Source organism: Vanacampus margaritifer, chromosome 4 (genome assembly GCF_051991255.1).
Source record: "Vanacampus margaritifer isolate UIUO_Vmar chromosome 4, RoL_Vmar_1.0, whole genome shotgun sequence".
Taxonomy (NCBI): domain Eukaryota; kingdom Metazoa; phylum Chordata; class Actinopteri; order Syngnathiformes; family Syngnathidae; genus Vanacampus; species Vanacampus margaritifer.
Window position 1 is genome coordinate 7,554,604 of NC_135435.1, and position 26,109 is coordinate 7,580,712.

Genomic DNA, 26,109 nt, shown 5'->3' on the forward strand with positions numbered 1-26,109 from the left:
CACTCAACAGCAAGTAGCAAAATGGCTGCCTTCTGATATTGATATTAAAAAAAAAAGGCTGGATTTTGCTTCATAACTCATATTGCAAAAATGCAATATTAATCAGAATGTCATGTTTAGACTAGTGAAGTCACATACAACATATTATTGTCAATAAATGTTTAAGGTTGACATCCCCTCTAAGTTAAGTAGGTACATATGCATATCAGTGTGTTGCTCTTGGACACATTTACAATGGTCAATCAGTGTTGGGACTTGAATCACGACCCCTCACGGGACAATCCACTGCGTTGAATGGCATTTAAGGGTGTGGAATGCTGAGTTGAATGTCTGTCCCATTGAAAATGAATGTCATTTTTTAAAATATAAAATATTACATTGTTGGAAAACTGTAAGAATGTGGATTGAGAAAAATGGAACCACAGATGTTGAAATTGGAATGGTGTGAATCAAATGTATTATGTGGGAAATCTAGCAGGTACAAAAAGTGTGGGGATGAAAAATTATAAAGAATCTGAATAACAGCATTCACACCAATGGGGATGCCTCAGCAGTCACACAATTCTGACATCATTTTCTGATTAGTAATATAGTCATACAGGAGGAAACTCTTCTTTTCATGTCCAGCCAGATGACAAACTAAAGATTGTGAGATCTAAACTTGTGATTCAGCATCATCACTCCTGTTGCCCTTGATTTGACTTCAAGCAATACTCACCATGGTCTTTTTGTCCGCTTTCTGAATATAATAACCCACTATTTCACAGTTTCCATCATCTCTTGGAGGCTTCCAGTCGAGGGCGACATTGAAGCCCCAAACATCCAGAGCCTTCAAGGCCTCAGGGGGTCCTGGGACATCTACAATAAAGTGTCAACAATCATATTGTACTCTGGACAATACAGGTGGTAGTTTTGTTGTTTGAACTGTTTCCCAAAAAGGGCCCAAAAAAGAGCAGAACACGTTTTTATTAAGAATCTATAAGAATTTTGTTAAGACAACAAAGCTGGCAGTGGTCTATGACTTTTGACCAGCAGTCTTATAAGCGCATTTCTTGTGATCCCGCTCACCAACAATCTGCAGCATGACTTTGGCCATGTCTTCCACATTCTCTATCTGCACTTGGAGATCATACTGCCCCGAGTGTTTCCTTTCGGACTTGCGGATGAAGAGGATGGTGTCTGTGTCGCTATTTCTCACGCTGACGAGCGCAGAATTTAGCGGCTGCCCATCTTTACTCCACGTAACCTTGGGCCTGGGTTTACCCTGCGTAATGAGAGAGAAAAAAAACAATCATAGATGACTTGCACACATCTTTCTCTATGTATTGTAATTTTGCCAACGTAAAGTAACCCAAGCGTACTGCACCTGGAAAGGAATCACAAGGTTGACAGTATCTCCAACTTTCTTGATCAGAGTTTGGCGGAGATATCGAGGAAGCCAAATTTTAGGCCTTTCTACTCAAGAAGAAAAAATACACACTCATGAATAGAACTGATATTTTCATTTCCCATGATTTCACTCCTGAGCATTCACCCAAGGAAGTCTTCACTCACGCATGATCTCTCTGATGGTAACGGGCTGAGCCAGGGTGGCGGCTGCACTCGGGCCGGCCATGTTGTACGCCCGCACGCGAAACTGCAGCTTGTCTCCTGTTGTGAGTTCTCTGATTGTAAGTGAGGTCCTCTCGGTCAGACCCTGAACGGCTGGCATCCACTCATCTGCTGTGCTCAGATAACACAGAAAATATACCATAACGCACCCAAAATACAAATTAAAGCCAGGTTTGGTTCACAAATCTGAAATCAGGGAAAAAAAATCTTGAATTCAATAAATTGTATGTATATATATATATATATACAGTATATATATAAATCTAAACAGATTTATACTATTTACTTAAACACAATTGTAAATAAATAAATGCAAGTGGATATGGCTCCATCACTCACTGCCCTCCTTGCAGTACTCAACCCCATAGCCCTCCAGGTCAGCTGAGCCGATCCTTTCAGGCGCTCGCCACTTGAGTGTGATGGAAGTGTCGCTGATGTCGTCCACGCACAGTCCGGTGGGCTCACTTGTTGGGGCTGAAAGAGGCGCACAGGGCAGCTTGAAGGGCTCGATTGCCAGTTAAAACTCTACAGTGATCAAATTAGAATGAATTAATGACGAGCGAGTTCAACCTAATGAGTAGTTTACTGCCAGTGAGATGTGTTTCTATTTGTGTTGGTGTCCTCTTTAACACAGAAGCACACAGACAGCCAGTGGACAGTACAAATGTTCTAGTTACAAAAAGAAAGATTCGACCAACCTCTTTGGACAGTTCCTTGGACCAATTTTTTTTGTTTTTTTTGTTATGATATTAATTGACCTTTGGATTTCCTTTGGCATGAGCAAGAGAAGAGGAAGGAGAATTTTTTATATTTATATTATCATTATCTGTAAAAAAAAAAGAAAAAGAAAAAAAAAGAAAGTAATATAATAGAATTTTACTTTTTATTTTACAGTTTATTTTCTTTATTTTAAAAATATCATTTAATTTACAAAAATAAACTCTGATTTTACATGTCAAATTAATATAAATAAATAAATGATTGTTAAAATATGTTTACAAATGTATCGTAATTTCGCAAATATTTGTCTGTCAAATTCAACTTTAAAACACAAAAAAAGAGAAGAAAAAAACATTTCAATTTACTGAGAAATTAACAATAAAAATGTGTAATTTTACCATAATTTCTTTGTGAATTGACCTTTGTTTTTTCAAAGATAAAATATTATATATAGATATTGCTAGATGATAGCAATAATTGTGTTAACATTTATTTTGAAAGGACATCTAATGAGACATAGGGAAAGAGGAAAGTAATAGTAATAATACGCAAAGCAAAGAATTGGACTTACGGATGTGAAAGATTAATCACATTATTTATTTTTTCATATACTGTTATATTACATCAAGGACAAATTACTAAACATTTTTTTAAATAAAATAATGCCATTAAAACAACTAATAACATCCAATTTCTGTAAATTTAAGCATTATTATTTGTAACTATATATATATATATATATATATATACTTACGGTATTTCTAGTTAATTTAATTGTTTTAAAATGTGAAACTACTTCTAATTAAACATTAAAAAAAACTGAAAATAAGGCAAAATTTATTTTCTGTTATCTCACAGTATTTTTCTGGCGCCAAAATGACTGTTCTTTTTGTTTTTTTACGATTTTCTTTCTTTCTTTCAGTGTATACAGATATACAGTATACTATACGAAAATGACTTTAAAAATAACTGTCACTCAGTGATGACTGCCCCTATAAAACTACAGACTATGTTGATGCTTGACTAAAATATTTAACCCCAAAATAAAAAGCTATTTCACTTTTTTTTCTCCCATGAGCATATTTTTTGTCTTTCAGCTGCTGTGGACAGACAGCTCAGCATGTACATTTGATTTCTCACAAGTTGACAGCATTTTTACTGGAAGGTGTTAAATCACAGTCATGGCCTGGTTACCACCAAGGCCAAGACTTTCTGTTTACAGTAGAGAAGCTGAGCCACAAGCTGTGCAAGAAATGATGGAAATGCCTTTCAGTAGTCAAAGGTTATAAAGTCACAGGAGCAGGAAATGTTTACAGTTTCATAATGTGAGGGCAACTAGACATACACTCAAACCATGCTTAGCACTTGCAAAATGTCTATCTCTGCGAAAAGGAATGCATGGTCACCTACTAATCCTAATTCACTCACTGCACCAACACAAATATCAGCAATTTGATGAAGTCCTTACCTCCCTCAATCACTTTGAATGACTCAAAGAGGATCATTAGGAACTACAAATCATTTAACATGAGTCACATTGCTGAACTGGCAGAGATCCACTTCAAAGTGTAATTTAAGGGCATGCATGTTTCAACTTTATTGTTTTCTTGCAAATATTCACTCTTTTTGATTTTGATGCAATGTCCTTCGTCTTTGGTAATTGATTTAATACTTGAGCTTTTGGGGTTAATTTTAAATGTGACTTAAGTATATTCATTTAATATTAACCTAAATAAGGACGTTTGACAGTGTGTCGCACAGAAGTGACGTCATCTAGCAGCAGCCAATAAAAAAGCACCTTCAGATGACATCGCTCCCATGTGCCAATGGACTATATGCAATGGAGGAGACTTCCGAATTCCGGGTTTTCACCTATCAACTTTGTTTCCGTTTCCGGTTTGCAACGTGTGGGCCGCGTCCCAGTACTTGCGCTTCCACCTTTGCGCCCCTCAATTGCGCGTTCCCGTCGACGGGTGCGAGGCTGCGAGTGTGTAGTGTCTGTCTCAGTGTCCGAAGCATATCAGATAGCCGAGGCGCCCTCCCGATTAGATTCCAAATTGGTGCGAGTGTTGGAACGCGGCCAGCAGTGGCCGGAAACGGCCCTGATGTTTAAAACCCGGAAGTCGGAAGTCCGTGGCATCTACCCCATTTTGCATGTTTGACTTTTGGCTCCAATGGCCTCACCTTCTTTTTCATTTTATTCAGCTGAAACACAACGCTACGTAAGACATTTCCATTACATGTTTAAGCCAAGAGTGCCATCTAGAGGAGTTAAAAAAATACCACAAGTGATTCATGAAGCGGAGTTTGCATGTTCTCCCCGTGCTTGCGTGGGTTTTCACCGGGTACTCCGGTTTCCTCCCACATTCCAAAGACATGCATGGCAGGTTAATTGAACACTCCAAAATTGTCCCTAGGTGTGATTGTGAGTGTGGTTGTTCGTCTCTGTGTGCCCTGCGATTGGCTGGCAACCAGTTCAGGGTGTACCCCGCCTACTGCCCGAAGCCAGCTGGGATAGGCTCCAGCACCCCCCGCGACCCTTGTGAGGAAAAGCGGCTAAGAAAATGGATGGATGGATGGATGGATGGATTCATGAAGCTTCATTTCCCCATCACTAGATGCATCTCCTCTAGGCAGTAATATTCTGATTAGTACTACACTGGTGGAGTACCACGAGAAAAATCCCACAAGCATATAAAACATTCAAACTGTGGCATTTATATGCAAATTCCACACAGTATGGTCAGAGCTGAGACTTGAATCTATATTGGTTTCCTCACAGTCAATCAAGTCAAATCATCATCTAATGTTTTGGACTCACCAACAGGCACAAAAGGTTGTGAGGCCGGACTGTGACGCGACATGCCAATGCCATTGACAGCATAGACTCGCATTTCATATTCCACTCCTTCAATCATCCTCTTTGCTTCGTAGGTCGTTTCAGTGTACGGGTCAAAGTTCAATCTCATCCACCTGTAACTCTTCTTTTTCTTTCGCTCCAACACATATCCTGAGAAAGACAAAAGTGCATTTTGTTTTAAGTGAGACTCCATTCCTTATGACTGGTTTTTTTTTTCAGGTAAGAGCATTTCATTCTGCTTTCTTTACCAATAATCGGCTGTCCTCCATCAAAGAGAGGCGGATCCCACTGGACAACGCAGGAGTCTTCTCCCACGCTGAGGATTCTCGGAGCCTGGGGAGGATCTGGAACATCTGATGGGGAACAAAATGTCCATCTGTAATATAACTGGCTGTGGCAAACGTCCAACTACAACTTAGCTGTGTTTATATAGTTTGTTGTCAATTGTGATCTTGAACGGTGCTTGCTCATGTTCTTACCAACAACTTTGACATTGATATCTGCAGTATCCTCCCCAGCAGGGTTACGAACCACAACTGAATAGATTCCTTCATCCTGCCTTTCAGCGCCTTCAATGGTGAAAATGCAATGGCCTTTGGTTGTTTCCACATGGACTCTGCCATCTCCCTCGGTGATCACCTACATTATGAAAACAAGAGATGAGCCTATTTTCATGTTTATTAAGTGGTTTAGTAAAAAGGTTGGATGGATGAATAGACCTTCATTGGATTAAAAAAAAACTTGCATCAATATGTCAGAATTTTCTTTTCTTTTCTTTTTTTTTACCAACGTATTACATGTTTTCCAGAAAATAGATGTAAACATGACTGAATGAAAAGGTTTTGGTGATATTTCAAATCGTTGAATGATTAGCTATAATATGTCTTCTTACCCGCACGTTCTTTTTGTTATTCACAATTGTCCCTCAAGAACTCAAGCTAGCCAGTCGTTCCCATTTTCAAATCTGCTAATAGAATAGTCTTTCTTAACTAATGTCTATTTGACTGTTTATCAAAGAGGAAGATCCTTGAAAAATGTGCCTTTGTAAAACTCTCACAGTACTAACCTACAAAGAAAATCTTGTGGACTCATACATTTTGGCTTCCGTAAGAAACATTTTAATAAGCACATGTTGCTGCAATTGGTCAACCACATCTCATCGGCATTAGATGGGAAGAGAGCCCTTGATCTAAGCCAGGGGTGTCAAACTCATATTAGCTCAGGTGCTGCATATAGGAAAGTATATTACCAGGTTGGGAAAATAATGGTATATAACTTAAAAATAATTGCCGTCAATTATACACAGATTTTCACTATTTGTGGGTCAGCCCTAAATTACAGCGCTCATCTGTAATCATTGTTCCAAAAAATACCACAAATGCAAATGCACGCGGAAACACTTTGCCTGTATGAGTTCCGGACGTATTAAATCTACCTGTTTTGCATACATATTGTTTCCCAGAATGCATTGTGTGGCGCAGTTAATGAAGTTATTATAAAGATGTTAATCCTTGTCATATGTATTTATGTTACCAGTAAATGAATTTGTGTCGTATTTAACACATTTATGTCGGTCTATGATTTTATTTTATTTTTTTTAAACAAACCGTAACTTTAGGTTGTGTGTAAAATAATGACATCCAGAACGATTCAGTGTACAGGTTGCATTGCTCATCTCAGGACTGCTTGTCAAATTACAAATGTATATGTTTTCATTGTGGCTGGCTGATTAATAGGTCCGTCATTACAAATATTATTTTTGTTCACTTTACAAAATCATCTCGCAGGCCGGATTAAACCCCTTTGCTTTGTATGTTTGACACCCCTGATCTAAGCAAATCATTATATAATACCGTCCATAATATAATTAAAATATATAATTTTCATTTCTAAACCCAGTAGGATCTTACTCCCAAGTAGTTAATCAGTTCCTTTTTGGTAAAGAGAGCAGCTTGTTTATCTAATTTAGTGGTTTTCAAATAGGGGTACGTGAGATTTAAAAATAAATTTCAAAAGTTGCATCCATTCAAAAATCCCATGCAATTATTATTTTTTTTTTTTAATAATTATGAAATTATGTAAATATTCAGTCATCTAGTTCATGAAATCAATGATATATTCAGTAGGCTATTCAATTTCATTGTCCTAAAAAACCCCTGAGTCTCCCCATAGCAAAATGGTTCAACCCAACCTATCATATGCCACCAAGCATCACCTGTCAGTCATTTCAAAACTTTATTTAAAATTAAGTTAGTAATTTATTTTTGAGAACAGATCTTTCTCAAAGGAGGACAGTTAATGGTGATCATTTATATGTGGATGAATCTTTATTTATAATTAATTTAATTATTTCTTTCTTGTTTTAGTTATCCTTTTTCAGAAGGTTCAAGAGAGATACAACTGAAGTTCCAAAGTTTAATAAATCAGACAATAATGGCACAATTCTCCATTTTAAGTCTTTTCTGTTTTCCAATAAGAAATGCTTTGTGCTGGTTACGGCGTAAACGGTTGAAAACAACTCATCTAATTGGTGTCTCATCCTGTAAGTCTAGTGTTCCTTCTGGAGTGCTTCATGGATCAATCTGTGACCCATTATTATTTTAACCCACCATGACTTTGAACAATCTACTTCTCCTTGCTAATTGGTGATAATACCAATATCTTAGTTGCTTGTGCCAACTTAAAATCCTGATAGAATGTGTAAACTGTGAATTGTCAGATGTATTTAAATTTATATGACGTAGGCTTACTTTGCTCCTGAAACTTGGCCTATTTTACCCTTTACATTTACATCAATATTAGGCATCAAATCTTGAGTAAGAGCCAATTTCTGAATGCCATTTAGGTGGTTGTCAGTGCGCCCTCCAACAGACAAAATGAGAAACACAAATGACTTTTGTTGAAAAATGACAGCCATTAATACAGTTATCTGTTAAGTGCAGGATTGAACCACACGCTGGGCCACTTCTGGCCAGCGAAGCACTGGGCTTGACCAAAATGGTTTAACAAATAATTGAGTTTATGACGCTGTGTATAAAGTGTATTTGGGGCAAATGATGATTGGTGTATACATTTACATTTCCTCCTTTGGTCCAAACAACAGTAGGAGCAGGGTCTCCAGTGATAGGGACATCCAGGCGCAGTTTATTGCCAGCCACCACCACGATAGTAGACTCAGCTGTGTGACCCCTACAGTCAAGGTGGATCTTAGGAGGGTCTATGAGGAAAAATGAACAAGCACACACAAGTACACGTACTCTACCAGATAAGAAATGTATGTGATGAATAAACAATACTGAACTGTATGGACTAGAAAAAAAATATTCAAAAACTACACAATGACAGACATGACTAGAGATAGAAAGCTGTTTTTTTTTTTTTTTTAATTACCAGTATGTTACTGTGGAGCGTTTTTTTTTAGAAAACAAATCAGTAAATGTCACATTCTTCAGGAAATGTGAAATTTGTTGTCAAGAACAGTTTGTGAATTAGATCACACAACATCTGTATACTTTGTAACTTGTAATGAAAAGAAGAGCAATCATTTCACTTTTAAAGCGACAATGAATTTAAAACTTTTTAGAAGGCATACATTCAATACTTGAACAATGTTAATGGTATTTTCAGTGAAGTGAGGTGACACTTATGTCATTCACTGCCAACCCAGTTCAACTGGATTTGTGACGTCAATAGCAATAGTCAATGGCAGTGAACGAGTTCATCACACTGACGTGCTTCTTATCATTATCATATTAGCTTGTGTATGTGTACCTAGTGTTTGTGTGGTTACTGTATATATGCTAATATAAATACCTTGACGTGGCACAAAGTCAATCTTCACCTCTGGAAAAGAAGGATACACATTTTATGAGTTAGTAAATGATTTGGGGAGGTTATGAGTTACAGACAGAATTAGAAGCTTCAAGTAAATGAAAGGATCAGTTGTACCCATGAAATTGAGTTTTGCAGAGAGGTTGAAAGCGTGGCCATCAGGTTCAAATGTATAGTCGGCCTCATCCTCAGGTTTGACATTGTCAATAGTCAGTTTGTGGATCCTGAAAAGGTCAAAGGTTGAGCCTTCCTGGCAATACATTTGGCGAACAACACATCATCATGAATGTAAGTAACCTCACCTGCCAATATGTGTGATATTTGTTCTGGCATCCGGCTTGACTTCCACTCCATTCTTGTACCATGTTCCCCTCACGTTCTCATCCGACACCTCACACTTGAACACGGCCTGATCCTTCGCCTTCACTGTGAGGTCAGCGATGCTCTGGTAGACCTCTAGTTCTTTCTCTGCACAGTCAATACGAAACACTCTGTGTACATAATACGGAGCCTGAGAGCCTTCAGACAAGGTGGAACCAAATGAGATGGAAGGAGGCAATACAATAAAATGAATAAATTCATTGACTTGAGAGTTGAGAATAATAAACACTCACTGTCAGCTAGGCTGCTGTACTTATATCTCTCAGGACCTGATACACAACTTGCCACTCAGTTTGCATGGTTTCTTCTGGTACACTCTCACAAATCTTCATTGATAATGTATTACATGATCAATCAAAACAAACTCAAAAGTCTACAGAAACTTTTTATTTTGACAGCCTATTTCAACAAAGATCTGTCGCAATACTTTTGCTTACTTACAAATATAGTGTTTTGTTATAAATTATACTATTACTAACCTTCAAAATTGTGTTTTGGTTCAGATTGGAAAGACTGGTACAGTTTTTATCCATAGGTTTGGCACATTTCTTGAAATTGAGATGACATTTTCAAAATACCATGGACAAATCCCTAAACTACCTAACAATTGGTCTCAACTGAATGGCATTTCTTATTGCCTTCATCGAATTGCCATTGTCTTCGTACATGTCTCAATTGCCTCAGTGGATCTGTGCAAATGGTTGTGTACATTTAGCCTACAGTTAGCACAATGTGCCCTCATTTAGCACATTTTCCAATTGAATAGATCTTGCTGATAGAACTGGATTAGTTGTTTTTCAGTCTAATGGCTGTCCTTTCCAAAACATGTCAGCAGGATTTCAGTGTGTAAATTATAATATGCCAAATCATCTGTTCAATTGGCAAAATTAGTCAAACATATCACAGGGGATCAGTGTAGAGGATGGTTGAGACATTCACGCCGTTTTTTTCCTCGCTGCATTGCAAGGGAAAATATCGGCTACGACGTGGATGAAGACCTTTGGCCAAACAAAGAGCAGCATATGGATGGCCAAGAGAATGAGGATGATAGCCAAGAGGGGGAAGGCTAGTTAAAGTGAAAGTGTTATAGTAATTGGTTCTTCATTTACGGTGTGCGAGATATGATTTTAGTTATTCGTTTTTAGTTTTTCAAAAATATACAGAATTTGGCTTACACTTTCTTTTGTTGCACTCTAATGTGTAAGTAACTTTGTGCGAATAAAAACTGTTTCAATTTCCTTGACTGTGAGTATTTAAACCGCAAACTTTGAATGCTGCTCTTGTAAAATCCCCCCCCCCCCCCCCTTAAGTTTTATATATAATTGTATTTTGTTAGCTGTTGTGAGAAAACTTCTAATGAATTTGACTTGTGGTGTTCACAGAATGCACAAGGGACGATGAATTGTGGGTCGCACTGACTACATGTATGACATCGAAATTTGTTTTTGACACATAAGTGAGCTGTTTTGGGAGAAATATGCGCTTTTGCAGATGATCCAAAGAGTTGTGCAAAATATTTTGGCAAAATAACTAAGTGAATGCAGATGAGCCAAAGTAATTGGGAAGGATCTTTGCAGTTGTGACTGTACCGCTGTTTGGGAAAGGAAGTTGGAGTGAAGCATGTGTGAGCAGTTTTGGGATGGATATGTGCTTTTGCTAATGAACTGATGTTTGCACAAATGTAAGTCTGTTTGGCCAAATGAGCTTGCAGTTTTGAAAATGTTCATCTCAGTTTCAAGAAATGTGCCAAACCTATGGAGAAAAACTGTAATTGGAATTGCTGAACTGTTTCAATACTTATGGTGGTCATTCTACATAAAATACCTGTCACAAGAAGCAATTTGCAGGCAGGGTTATTGAAGTTACATGACTCGCAGCACACTATTTGAAAAGATTATAAGAATTTGTCAACAGGAGTTTGAATGACACTAAAACAGAAAATGAGGAATGCGGTTGTAAACCTTTCATTTTTAACCTATACATATATATTTTTTTATTTTGTATTTTTAAATTACCCTGTTTGTGTTAGCTGAAATCCTTTTTCTTTTTTTTACTGTTATTTTAAACCTCACTGGTTGGTAGTAGTAATACAGTACAGGACAAAAATTTTGACACATGCAATGCATTTTCTTTATTTTTAGGACTGTTTACATTGTAGATTCTCATTCTTAGTTTTGATTCTTAGTTTTGATGCCTTCAGTGAGAATCTACAATGTAAATAGTAATAAAAATAAAGCAAAGAAATTGAATGAGATGTGAGTGTGTCCAAACCTTTGGTCTGTAGGGCTACTCTATGTTAGCCACATTTTTAGTTATGCTTAAATTTGACTCGTAGGGCCTTATTTTCGTGCCCAGGGCAAGATTAGCGCAAATCGGCAGTCTAACTGTGTAAGTGGGAGGAGTTTTTCTTTGGCATTTGCTGGACGAGCGCAGATAGAAGTGGGCGTCTGTCCCTTGTGTGCTATTGCGGGAGGGAATGCAGTCAACTGTGGGGCAATCGAAGCGGCTCCCCACAATAATCCATTTAAAGTAGAAGTCAATCTTAAATTTTTCTTGACAATAATATGTTATATGTGACCTCACTCATCTAAACATGACTTTCTGATTAATATTACATTTGTGGAATATGAGTTATGAAGCAAAATTCTGCCGTTTTTATTCATCTCAGGGGGCGGCCATTTTGCCACTTGCTGTCAATTGAAGATGACATCACAGTTGCTCAGGGCTCAGACAACGACCAACCACAGATCACCTGTTTTCTGAAATTGCGCTGTAATTGGTTGTTACCTGAGACCTGAGCAACATCGATGTCATCTTCAGTCGACAGCAAGTGGCAAAATGGCAGCCCCCTGAGATGGATAAAAACGGTTGGATTTTGCTGCTTAACTCATATTCCACTAACGCAATATTAACCAGAATGTCATATTTAGGCTAGTGAGGCTGCATAGAACATATTGTTGTTGAAAAACAATTTTTGGGGGGAGGGGTTGACTTCCCCTTTAATTCAGCAGAGGGAGGCGTTTTTTTTTTTTTTTACAGTGAAAAGTATACACGGTGATACCAGACAAAGCTGTAGATGTCCAACAGGTTTAATTTGGTATTGTATTAACATGACTTATGCAACTAAAACTCACCCTGCACCATGAGCTCAGCAACAGACTCGCCGCCGTTGGTTTTGACCTTGTAATGGCCGCAATCTTCTTTTGTGGCCTCATTAATGATTAGAATATGCTTGCAGCCATCTTTCTTGAAGCGATACTTGAAGGATTCATCTCTAGTTAGTTCCACGCCGTCCTTCTCCCTGGTGAATATGCAACCCTTCCATCAGCATTATTAGATTGGAGTGAAGCGAATGTAGCATTTTGACAATATCGAGCACACACCATCCAAAATATTAGGTACACCTCTACTACCTCGCACCAAGATTGATTGAAGATGTACAAGATTAAAAGGTAAAACCAATTTTTAGATGAGAAGAAGATGTCACCATTTCGCATTTGCACCCTCCTCGGAGACCTCACACTGTAGCTCCACACGTTCACCCTTCATGACCATCTGATCCTCCAGGTTCTTCACAATCACAACAGGAGGCTCTAGAAAAACAAACAAACTGAATCTTCCCAACAATCTTCACGTGCTGAATTGACCATGATTCAACGGACCTTTCACAAAAAGCTCTGTGGTGCATTTGTCCTCTCCCACTACACAGCAGTAGGCCGCATCGTCAGCCAATGAGCAGTGGTTGATGGTGAGGTAGCGCATGTTTCCCACACTCTCAAAAATGTACCTGTACAAATAGCAGGGTAATGTTTACATGTTCCTTACATTATACATAGAGTAGTGTGAGATACTTACTTGCTGGTGATGCAGAAGAATGACAACCATAGAGGGAAATTCACATCATAGAGTTAATAATTTGGCAAAAATAAGGTTGCATAGATGGAAAGTTTATGCATTCACACCTTCCAGTTGGATGTATTTCTTGTCCGTTCTTCAGCCATTTGACGTCAACATCCGGATTTGCTACCTCAACTGCTAATTTGATTTTATGCTCCTTTGTCACTTGGTAGGCGGGGTCTAGCTTCTTGACGAATGCTGCATACAGACACGTTTCATTCTGTTAGATTAGATCATGTGTAGTAGAGTTTCATGTTGACTTTGAGAACCAACCTGCACTTTTCTTCTCCTCTTTCTTCATCTTCTTCAGTCTTTTGAGCATGCCTCTCAAATCCGTGATGCCATGCTGAAAAGCAATCTTCTCATACTCTGAGGCAGGAGCATGGCTGAGAATATCCCAAACATCAACATCGGGCTCTGTGCTTATCTGCACGGCTCTGAAATAGAGAAATCACACGAATCACGCTTTTCAATACACATTGCACAAAGAAATCTTGCTATTACAATTTTTTTATTTTTTTTAAAATACATAGTCTATTACAGTATAATGAATTCTAATTGACTACAGTATATACATTTCAAACATTGGATATGCCTGTATTGAAAAGGAATATAAATAGTTGTGATATAGCATAATTAATTAAATAAATAAATACATAAATAAATAAATTAATTCATTAATTTAAAAAAAATTAAAATAAAAAATAATTAAAAAATAAAAAAAATTAAAATTTAAAAATTTAAAAATTTAAAAATTTAAAAATTTAAAAATTTAAGAGTTCAAAAATTTTAAAAATTAAAAATAAAAAAATAAAAAAAAATTAAAAATTAAAAATTAAAACATTAAAAAATAAAAATATATATATATTTTTAAAAATAAAAAATTAATAAATTTCAGCTAAAAGACACCCAGCCACTCAATATTTCTCCTTGTTTGACAATTTTGCAGCGCAACCATAGTTTTTTAATTTTATTAGGGATAGGTGAGTACTGATGCCAGGTATCAGCCTTATTTCAAGATATTAGTACTCATGACGGCAGCCAATATCAGTATCGGCCGTCCTCTTGTGGCCATTTTACGATCAGGAAATACAAATAACAAGAACAGAAAAATTGCCTTGCAATTTTAACAAAAATGCTTTGTTGGGCTATATACAGTAGGTCTTACTTTAAAATTATCTGCCAGTATTTTTTGGTCGGAAATGTTATGCATCAAGAGTAGTATCGGGACATGGTATCTGTAATGGTGACTACTCAAGAATTGAGTACTCATACTTGTATCGGTCTGAAAAAAGTAGTATTGAACCTCCCCAGAAATGACTGTATGTCCTGAATTTTTAAGCAAATAAAATACCTGCAAACATAAGATTTTCTCAATACACTCATACATTGCGTCAGCAGTTCCTTACCGATTGGATGATTTTAAGAAACTGCTGCTCATTCAGAGGTAGAACCCAAACAGCAAAACAAACCAGACAGGTTACAACACAGCATGTCAAAAGCAATTTAAGAGCAATTTAGGCTAATCAGCATTTTAGACGAATGATTCTTTAAGTATTTAATTTTGTTCAACTATCAAATGAAATCTTTAATTAAATGCAAAACAAACATGATGCTTTGTATTAGTGGTCGCTAAATTCAAATTTAAGACTGACTTGTGTGCATGTTTTGTTGAGAATATGTCAAGAGGAATAAACTGTTACAGTGAGAGGATGTGCTGGGCTATCGAGAACGCTTACAATTGTAATTGTGTTGTGTATATATTGATTCAACTTATGGCATGAACATTGAGATGAAGAGCTGATCTGATCTCATCCATCAATTCACACTTGTTACTCAGTGAGTTCATGCGTGTGCTGCATGACAAATTATTTTTGTGGGTGTTATTTTGTTAAGCAGACGATGTTGCTTACTCTCTTTAGAAGCCAAACAAACACCAGAATGAGAGAGAGAGAGACAATAACATTGATTAAAGAAAGTACATGTGATTGGATAATTGTCTTCATCAATATTTTCGATGCTTACCTCTTCTTTAACAATGTGCTGAAGTCCAGTTCTCCTGAGTTTTCTTTTCCTTCGGTGCTACTGCAGAAATATCAGTCACATTCATACGGGATCTGCTATAGTAACTCCAATAGCAGACATCATTCACCATGCTAGACATATACAAAATTACACATTGATTGGAAATATCTCTTTAATTATGAGCTGTTATTTTTTTTTATTGTCCTGTCAAATTAGGCAAATAAATTAACTCTTCAAAAGTTTACCGTTCTGTGCGTCAGATTGTGTAAATGTATTAGGCCACCAATTTATTATTTCAATGACCTTTTTCTCACAGCAGACACTTTAACATTTTCAAAAGTGTATATAGGTGAAAAAAAGGAATGCAGTGTATCATTTTTGGTGAGTATTGGCATAAAATGCAGATTCAGCTTGTGTATTGAATGTCCTCTGTTAATTTAAGTTATGATTTATATCTGATTCAGGGCCCTATGTTTGTGAATGGCGTAAATCTGGCGTGGCGATTGGCGCAACTGTGTGCCTGGTGTTGGTAATATAATTAAATTTCTTGACAATAATACGTTATATGTGATCTCACTAGTCTAAACATGACATTCTGATTAATATTACATTTGTGGAATATGAGTTATGCAGCAAAATACAGCCATTTTTTAATATGACATCACAATTGCAACACAGCTCTCCTGTTTTCTGAAGCTGAGCTTTGATTGGTTGTTACCTGAGACCTGAGCAACTGTGATGTCATTTTCACTCGACAGTAAGTGGCAAAATGGCCACTTTTGATACTGATAAAAACAGCTGGATTTCTCATATTCCACTAACGCAATATTAACCAGAATACCATATGTAGACTAGTGGGGCTGCATAGAAGATATTATTGTAAAAAAAAACATTTTTTTTTTTTTAGTTGACTTCCCCTTTAAATATGGCCCAACCGACAGTCTTTACAGACATGTCTCTTTGTGGAAAAGGATGCTGCGTAATCACAGCAATCTGTGCGTAAGTGGAGTATTGTCAATGGTCTCCAAAATCATGGTTGACCATCTGTATACCTTGCGCCAATATTTAGACATGGTCTGAGCAGGCATAAATTTAGATCCACTTTGTGCCACTAAATTGTCACTCCGCCGAGTGCGACTCCAAAGACACTACTTCACAGGCCAAATTGGCAAACATGTGCCATGAGTTTTGTGCTCAGGATCTGCACATTTAATCATTTACACCCCGCCGCATATGAGCTATCCACAAAAACAGAGCCCTGAATCTTACATTGGCGGGAAAAAATACTGTCACTATTTTTTGGGGTTAAGGCTGTCCAGTCTATGGCAGTCATGTTTGACAGAGAGCAAACATTTCACCAAAGTGTTTATCTATGCCAGGAGAAGCGTCAGAATGCATCCAACAGAACCACTTAAATAAGGAGCATGAAAGACAAAACGAGAAGAACCAGTATTGTGCATGCCTCCTTTCTAGAGGGTGAGTGAGTGCCTGCTTTGCGTGGTGCACTTACAACACTCCTTAACTGTGCTTCTTCTGTGTGCTAAAACAGTGGAGGAGCTCGGATACTGAAAAGCCTGTGTGTCTTAACGCATCCAGCACTTTCAGTACGGCCAAAGCTCCCGTCAAAGCTCACTCTGTTGGGTCGCTGTTTGTGCAGCTGTCACTGCTGTTTTTGACTGAGACTCAGAAGCAGATCAGAGAGCTTGTCTCATAATGTGTAATAAATACAGTGGCGGATGTTGAGGGCCTTAGCACTGAACTGTCAACCCATACACAAAAATGATTGTTCAATGAAATTGTATTAATTTTAGGGGTGTCAAAATGAGTGAGTTAATTTTGAGTTTGCTTAAAGTTCCTTCAATGTCATGAATTTTTTTAAAATCTGAAATTATTGACCGCCCCTTACTTGGAAAGCCTGTACTGGGGAAATTACAGTCGCAACGCAGCAGACACGTCTACATCAAAATTTTGCAGTAGTAAATGTAATAATTATGCATATATTTTTGGAGACTGGCGTCAAGTTATATTTGACAATTTTTAAAATTTGCAGAATTTCACAAGTTACAGATTAGATAGCTTTTAGTATGAAAAGAAAAATGCACTGAGCTGTCACCAATGTCTTACAAATACAATTATGCCATCTAGTGGCAGAAAAATGACCTCAACATAAATCAATATCACACTTGCTTTTTTACAGTACAGTACATCGTTTTTATTTTAACTACATTTTATGAATTATTATGAAATTACTGTATCAATGACTAAAATATGCAGCCATATTTTTATTAAATTTAACATTTTTTCTACTTTTATGTTAACAAGAGAAAGAAAATTTACAAAAAATATTTTATTTAGAACTGATTTAAATTTGTGATTAATCGTGAGTTAACTATTGAAGGCACGCGTTTAATTAAAATAAAAAATGTTAATTTCTTGACACCAATTTATTCCTAAAAGTATTTTTGGTAAATGGTCTATCATTTATATAAAGCACTTTTCCACCTTACAAGGCCCTCAAACCGCTTTACATTAGACTACTCATGACGCAGCATCAAGAGCTCAAGCATACTTTGACGTGGTCGCAATGGCATGGGATCGAGCCCACAACGTCTAGACTTTGGAGATGGCCACCATACAACTGAGCCACCTTCATTTATTAGCATTACTTTTCATTTATTAGCATTACTTTTGGCTGCACTGCTGTTGATGTTTTCATGACTAAACAATGTGAAACAACTGCGTCGGAGCTCAATAGTTGCCACAATTTCATAGTTGACATTTTTATCATTTGAGCTTTCTGCCTTCTTGTTGAGCTCTCACATGTTCTGCTTTCTGTGTTCCTTCAAAATATAGCAGCTTTGACGTTGCAGCATTCTGAATGCTAAATTCTGTTTCATTCGAAAGCAGAGAAGAAAGTGACCATTTTGTTGAAGGAGTTCTTCAATCTTGGTCCTTGTTTCTCTCTTCCGGAACACTCGAGAAAGTTTGACTTTGTGCCTCAATAGATGCAACAATAAAACTTTACACTACTACCTTGTTGACGCTCCCCTTCTCTTCATATCGGCATCGCTCCTAATAGGTTAGCAGTTCCACGGTTATTCCACACATAGTAATTGAACAGTTTGTCCCTCTGTGTTTGGTATCGAATAATTTTCAAGTATGTTGTCTGGCATAGAAGTTTGATGCAAAGAATTTAGCCAGACTGGCAAAATCACACTCTAAAAAACATTTGGGTCAAAAATACCCCAACTATCAAAAATATGCTGATCCTCTACTTGGGTCATTTTGACCCAACTTTGAGTCAAGAAATTGGTCTTTTAGTGGAAAACAAAACTCATAAATATTGGTCAGATCCTTTACTTGGGTCAAAAAATTGGGTTATTTTGTATAAAACAACACAAAAAGTTGGGGTAAATTGACCCAAAAAGATGATAGGTCCATTTTTGATCCATAATTCGGTTACTTTAGACCAAACTGTTTTTAGACTGCATGTTGCATGGGGGTGTACATAGGAAGATAACATATATAATAGAGTCATATAAACATATCAGTGCTCAGTCATCTTTAGAATGTTGAAGAATGTAGTCGGAACGTGAGAGGCAACAAAACAAAGGCAAGCAAATGGCGAGCACACAAACTCCACACAAAAAGATTCCAAAGGAGAGGTGGTAACTTACGTGCGTCGAAAAGCTGCTCTTATGTCAAAACCTTCGGTAGCACAAGCCTCTGGTTTGTAGACAAGGAAACAACAATGTATTTGGGATGAAAGTGGATGTAATTAATACAAATCATCAATAACATGAAAAAAATTGAATAATGCAATTTTGGTGCACTTACCATGTACAGTCAGTTGAAAATTACAGCTGTCAAACTTGTCTCTGGATAAAACTTCACATCTATAAGCTCCTGCAAAGTTTGCCTTGGCTTCCATGATGTGCATCTCAAATGTGTGGACCTGTTTGATGATTGATTCAGAACTTTGATGACCATTGTTGTCTGGTCCTTCATGGTCAAAACAGTGCAAGCATGAAAGCATTTATTATTTGTAGGGGTGTAAAAATATGTGTGACACGTTTCAGTTACTTTATAGTTCCTTTAACGCCACTATTTTTTTTTAAACACACGATTAATTCGTTCACTCCCAGCCATTTCCACTGAAGCAACCCCCTTCGCTCCCGGCTGTTTCACTGGATTTGACTGATTTTGCAAGGCCCACAGAATATTGTGTTCTATTGCTATAAAAACATGAAACCTGCCAAAAAAAGATTAGAGTCTCTTCTTTCATCTGGACAAAAAATATTTTTTTTATCTGTTTCCTTTTTGCTGCAATTAGCATTAAAATATAGCTAAGTTTCATCATTATTCACAAATCTATTTTAAAACTGGGGAAAAGAGCTTGTTGCAACATGGCCCTGGCTGATCTCTTATATTTATATTTTGTAATAACTACCATTGCTTCAAGCATTCTCTTCAGTTCAGAGGCTGCATCACAGCCCTCTCTATGCTCTAGGATTTAAAAAAAAAAACACAACACATGTATAAATATGTCTTTGGGAGCAAATGATTTAATGACCGTCCCTTACTTGGAAAGCTGTACTGGGGGAATTCCAGTCGCAACACAGCAGACACATCCACGTCTAAATTTAGAATTAATAGCTTTAATAATAATGCATATATTTGTGGTGACTTGTTGTCAAGTTGTATCTTACAATTTTGAAAAATGTGCAGAATTTCACAAGTTACTTCATGTTAAAGGTGAGATAGCACTGAGCTGTCACCAAAGTCTTAAAAATGCAATTATGCCATCTAGTGGCGGAAAAATGACCAACACAAATCAATATCACACTAATTTTTTATAGTACAGTACATCTTTTAAATTTGAACTCAATTCTATGAATTATTATGAAATTACTGTATCAATGACTAAAAGATGCAGCCATACTGTATTTCTATTGATCTAAAACTTTTCCCCCACTTTTATGTTTAGTATGAAAAATATTTTATTGTACATTTAGAACAGATATAAAATTTGAGATTAATCATGAGTTAACTATTGAAGTCATGCGATTAATAACGATTAAAAAAATGTTTAATCGCCAGACACCCCTAATTATTTGCAATTCCAACGGCTTTTACTTTTTTTTCTAAATTATGAGAATATGAATGTAAATATAAACAATAACTTAAAACTTATCATGAAAGAAAAAGTCAACAGCATGTGTTAGTTTACTTTGGTGTTGCGGTCATAGAACTCCTTTAGCTGCAAGTGTTTTCCAGATTTACTGGCGAGGTCCATCCACTTCCCTTTAAACCATTTGATAGTTGGTTTCTTCAGCAGTGATTCCGCATTGACTTTAGCCACAAATGCAATGTTTCCACCTAAACAGGGGAGTAGAATATTTATACATTTATACACAACATTAGCTTCCATTTTGTACTTTTAGACACATTTCCCTTTGTACTGATAATCGCCATTGCAGATCACATAAACATTAATTGATCTTGCATGACAATTCTATCACAAACTTCCACAATAATCAGTTCTATGGAAACCACAATTGTGCTCATTCTTCATTCTGCTCATTCTGTTTCAACATTGACAAGCAAGATGCTCACCTACAGTGACCTCCCCACTTTTGGGTTTCTCTGTGAAGAGGCCTGTGAGGTCCTGTCTAGTGTCTGGAGGCTGTCCATCTACAGTGCATAATCCAGTGATGCAACAGTTTAACTAGATGCCGAAATGACTGCAGGAGAGTGTTTCTGCTGGCTCACCCTCTGAAGGAGGGGCATCACGTGTTGGGGCAGTGGCCTCATCTTCTGTTGGTGCGGCCGCAGGTGTAGCATTCTGCTGCTCTTGTGTTACACTTGACTGTTCTGGTGCAGTAGCAGGAGCCTCAGCAGGAGTTTCTGTGTTCATGTTACCATAGAGATGATGCACAAGTCAGATATGCGGCAGATTTACTGGCCACTTCATTATATGTCAGGTGCTCCCCTTAGTGCCATTCTTCTTGTTCTTCGAAGAAATGAGAGGAGCAAATGATAATACAAACCTCTTGATATAATTTAGTGCAGCTCTATGTTCCTGCCAACAACAACTAAAAAGAACTACAAAAACTGAAAAACAGTATAGTATGTATCCATCCATCCATCCATTATCTAAACATTTATATTTGCTTGCGGGGGGGCTGAAGATGGGTCGTGGTTGGGTCTTCCAACACGACAATGAACCAAAGTACACAGCCAGTATAATCAAGTGGCTCCGTAAGAAGCATATCAAGGTTTTGGAGTTGCCTAGCCAGTCTCCAGACCTAAATCCAAAAGAAAATCTATGGAGGAAGCTGAAACTAGTAGTAGGTCAAATTCCTCTGTGTGCAAACCTGGTAACAAACTACAGGAAACATTTGACCTTGCAATTGTAATAAAAAGCTTTTGTATTAAATTTTACCATTTATTTTCTCATGTGGTTCAAATACTTATTTCCAGCACTAACATAGAAATAAATTATTTAAAAAAATCCTACAATTTGGTTTTTGGATTTTTTTTATTTTAGATTGTGACCCTCACAGTGGACAGGCATCTATGAAGGAGATGTCAGAACCCTCCATGAATTCAAACATCCCAGTAAGGAGAAGGAGCCAGATGGACGGCCATGGAAAGACAAGCTCCTGCATGCCATGTACCACCGACAAATTGAAAAAGTGGCTGACATTGAGAAAACATACCAGTGACTGGAAAAGGCTAGACTAAAACAAAGCACAGATGCACTAACCAGGGCAGCACAAGAATAGGCCCTAAACATAGGATCAATCGAGGCTGAGGTCTACCACATCAGGTGCAGGCTGCGTGAAGCAGCCCCAGTGCAGCATATGACAGCAGGGTGTTGTGCAGTTGTGTTAGATGTAGCAATCCCGAATGATTACCACGTCACTCTGGAAAAAGGAACACGAAAGGCCGGAGAAACATCAAGGACTGAAGGAAAAATGTGGAGGGTAAAGGCAACAGTGGTGCCAGAAATGATATCCCAAACTGGGTGGATGGCTCCAGTAGATAACAGGAACAACATTTGTCATCTTACTTAGAACAGGTAAGAGACTGCGCAGAACCCTCAAGCTCCCAGGCCTCTGGTAGAGGACCCGAGTTTGAAGAAGATACTGTCAAAGTGGACGTGGAAACAATTAATATATATCAGACTGCAACTAAATGTTCGATACTGATTGCACATTGAATCTTATTTGATAGCTCACCAGAAAGTGTTCATTTGGCAATTGCTCAACAATTGAATGTGTTATAAGAACTATGATGACATTGGCTTTGATTTCTCGAAATATTAATTTCTCCATATTCTCATTGAGATTCAAAAACTTAATAGCAACATAAACCACTTCAGTAAATACTCATTCTCTAATACTGACTACATTCTTCATGAGGTATTTTTCACTTAAAGCCTTGCATGTTATCGTCTTTGGTTGGATGGCTGTTTTTCCATGCGCTATCAGGCCAACCCTGAGAGCCAGTCAAGTGCTGCTTACTCATGACTAAATAATGTGCCAGTGGAAGGTTAAGGTCACTGCACAGACACAGTCAGAAGGGTTGCAACATGTGCAACACACAACTGTGGATCTCTTTGGAAGTTGTTTCCACCTTATGTGTTCCGAGCAACAGACAAGCATTGCTCATGGATTTATTTAAAGGAGGCGTATTATAATTCCTGTGTTTTTCACATGCCAAAACGTGGCATGTAAGTTTCAGATAATCATGTTGAAATATGTAAAATGAATCCATGTTAAATTAGTAGCCCTTTGTTGGATTCTGGAAAACAGCCAATTAGAAGAAAGACCTTTAGGGAGGAGGAGCTTAATGACACTGACAATCGTGTCAGTCAAACAAGAGACTGGGGGACAACAGCATTGTAAAGATGAACTCATTGATGATATTTATGCCATCAGATTCAAACAATGAGTAAAATGTGATTCAAAATAGCAAATAATAACCTCTTTAACCTTTCATTTGACTACCATGGTGATTGTCAATGCTTACGATAAACAAGGGGGTCCAGTTGTTTATTTTTTCTTCTCCAGAAAGTAAAACTGCTTTCTTTATATAGATGATAAATATCTAATGTAGTGATCTAAATTTAGATTGATATGTATTGACATTAAATATGGTGCATGCATTGTATCAGTCAACAGACCACCACCAACTCCTCACCTTTTTTTGAGAGGACTTTCAGATCAAACTTGACCTTTGAACCCCCTGCAATCACAGCATAGATGTTGGCATCCTCTTGGGTGACAGCTTTTATCGTAAGGGAATGCTTGTTTCCATCGGCCGCGATCTCGTATTTGCTGCTGCTGACAAGATCCTTTGTGCTGCACTGCCATTTCACTTTGGCATCAGACTTCTCGGTTTCTGCTTCAAAGACCACTGAGGACCCCTCTTCTACTTCCTGTGTCTTTGGCTTCTTGGCAAAGGCTGAAACTGAAACGTGAAACTGACATTAGGACCTTTTAACTGTAGTCTTGAAAACGTCAAACAATGACAAATAACAAATGAAAAACTCCAAAAGTATTTTCACAAATGTGCAGCCAGAATTATATAAACCAAACAATATAGGCAGATACAGTATAGATTGAAAATAATTTTACATGGTAGCTGACTTAGTGGAATCTTCGTCAACACGTAATCATTTTAGATTTTGTGGATGAGGTGAATGGGTTCAATTATTTTTCCATGCACAGTCTGCGTTCGCACGTTAACTTGTGGCAACGTCAATGAGTTTAAATATAGGATGCATAAGCAGTGGACTAATGAATGAGCGTGGCAGGCTTAAGTTGCACCGCAGGCACAGGTATCACAGCAGTGGGATTATCTTGGATCTATTTTTGCAGCTTTCGAGTCATTGAAATACTTGTGGACACTTGTGTTTCTCAAGACGGGGGCTTTTTTTTCCAATCTGGTATGATTCCTCAATAAGCCTAAAAATCTCATTTAAAATTCCAAGTTAAGAGCAGACTAAACACATATTCAACATAATCATTTTTTGACAGTGAATGTGGAAATGGAAGACATGAAAAGGTCATAAGTGAAAACAATGAAAGAGAAATAGAGTGGTGCATTGAGATATGAGTGACTCGTCTTTTGATGGACGAGTTTTTGCTTTGACTTGAGATACAAATGCTGTATGGTGACGGTGGTAGTGAAGTGAACTCAAGTCACTCAATTCACAATTCTTGCCACTCCCAGTTGGAGTCTACTGTCAAACTAAACATAAAACAAAGAGAATTAACTTTGTATATATTAAACAACTTTCTTTCAGTTTCAGAAGCAGGTTTACGTCAGTCTGGGGTGAGTACAAATGGTCCTTCTAATTCTTTGTATTTTATTTTAATGTTATAATATTAAACATAATAACTTATTGTACATTATTTCATGATATAAAAAGTAATAGGGAGTTCTTGTACTTCTTCCTACTCCCTTTGAACATGTAAGTTCTGACTTTACTTATAATTATTTTCTTTTTTAACTTTTATTTTCTTTCGTTGACTTTTATTTTATATTTTGTATTGCATTTATTTGTTCACTAAACCGAATCAAACTAAATTTGACAATTGATGGAAGTGCCCCCCTCTAAAAACTGGCCACGGAGTGAATTCAACTCAGATTTCAAGGCACTGCACTGTAAATTGAACTTCTACTTCTACTTTAAGTTAAAAAAAAAAAATTAAGAACAACAACAATATTAATTATATTGAATCTATTCAAATTCAATTTGGGGGTTTAGATTAAATTTCTCGAATGCCTTGTTAAGGGTTAAGCCACTCAAAATACGGAATAATAGTTATTTTTTTTATTTACAATCAATATTGTTTTTTGTCCACAGTAAAGCTTTTTTTTTTAGTTTTTGTTTTTTCCCTCGCCAGACATGTAGAAAAAAAACAACACCTCGAAAGTATTTTTAAAAAATGTAAATGTTGCACCATTTTGTGGTAAAGGGTTAGTGTAACTGTTAAGACCTGTTATAGCAGTTTGACTGTGGTTAATATTGCTTAAGATAGCTGTGAGGCAGCACAGTCAGACTTTTTGTTCTTGTGTCTCAAATGGTTTGTGTTTTGTCAGAGAGAAAATGTTCAAGTTCAGGAGTAAGGCTAACAAGTAGCTGTGTGGTCTGAAGTGGGCTACAACCAATTAAAAAAACAACAACATTGTTTAGAGGATAAAAGCTGCACACTCACTTGTTTTTTTGACTGGTTCTGGCATCTTCCTAAAGGATGTCCTCTCAAAGTGGTGACCTACTCTGCAGTCTATCTCGCTCTTCTGCCTTTAATAGTAGAGCCCCCCCCCCCCCCCCCCACCCCATACCTCTCCAGACACCTTCATTCCCCGCGGGCCCAATATGATGGCCAAAGAACAACAGCTGCCCCCACACGTCCCATCAAAGCTCATCCTGTCCCAGGATCACCACAGCACGTATGCGGCACGCATGCACGCACACACACAGAGGCTATATTTCAACCATCATTTCCTCCAACACCTCGCCTGAATGACAGGCCTTGAGAGCGGGGGCCGTGGAAGTTAGGCACCAGTTAAATTTAGAACTTAAATGAAAAAAGAAAAAGAAAAGGATGATGTGTCTGTGCTGTGCATTTAGAACTGAATGCATAGAAAACTAATTAAAGGCAGCACCCATTGTCAAGTTATTTTAGAATTTGGCTCCAAGTTTGTATTTATATTAGGGGTGTCAAAATTAGAGCACTAATTTTGAGTTAAGTTCCTTTAACACCGCA

General features: G+C 37.4%; 1 protein-coding gene across 1 annotated transcript in view; it reads right to left on the bottom strand.

Annotated features, from left to right (window-relative positions):
* mybpc3 (myosin binding protein C3) overlaps positions 1–25,637 on the bottom strand; it is a 30,511-nt gene extending 4,874 nt beyond the window's left edge. The window contains exons 1-27 of the mRNA XM_077564477.1: positions 25,558–25,637; positions 23,534–23,803; positions 21,098–21,232; positions 20,942–21,019; positions 20,556–20,704; positions 19,163–19,280; positions 19,003–19,051; positions 15,326–15,385; positions 14,710–14,736; positions 13,574–13,737; positions 13,366–13,498; positions 13,259–13,261; positions 13,066–13,190; positions 12,891–12,996; positions 12,538–12,704; positions 9,325–9,490; positions 9,140–9,246; positions 9,005–9,034; positions 8,269–8,408; positions 5,671–5,830; positions 5,440–5,544; positions 5,153–5,341; positions 1,951–2,085; positions 1,555–1,722; positions 1,367–1,455; positions 1,069–1,264; positions 719–858 (exon numbers count right to left, since the gene is read on the bottom strand). Of these exons, the coding sequence (XP_077420603.1) occupies positions 719–858; positions 1,069–1,264; positions 1,367–1,455; positions 1,555–1,722; positions 1,951–2,085; positions 5,153–5,341; positions 5,440–5,544; positions 5,671–5,830; positions 8,269–8,408; positions 9,005–9,034; positions 9,140–9,246; positions 9,325–9,490; positions 12,538–12,704; positions 12,891–12,996; positions 13,066–13,190; positions 13,259–13,261; positions 13,366–13,498; positions 13,574–13,737; positions 14,710–14,736; positions 15,326–15,385; positions 19,003–19,051; positions 19,163–19,280; positions 20,556–20,704; positions 20,942–21,019; positions 21,098–21,232; positions 23,534–23,803; positions 25,558–25,582 (3,234 nt within the window). The 5' untranslated portion in view covers positions 25,583–25,637. The remainder of the gene's footprint in view (positions 1–718; positions 859–1,068; positions 1,265–1,366; positions 1,456–1,554; positions 1,723–1,950; positions 2,086–5,152; positions 5,342–5,439; positions 5,545–5,670; positions 5,831–8,268; positions 8,409–9,004; positions 9,035–9,139; positions 9,247–9,324; positions 9,491–12,537; positions 12,705–12,890; positions 12,997–13,065; positions 13,191–13,258; positions 13,262–13,365; positions 13,499–13,573; positions 13,738–14,709; positions 14,737–15,325; positions 15,386–19,002; positions 19,052–19,162; positions 19,281–20,555; positions 20,705–20,941; positions 21,020–21,097; positions 21,233–23,533; positions 23,804–25,557) is intronic.
* Positions 25,638–26,109: the final 472 nt, after the last annotated feature.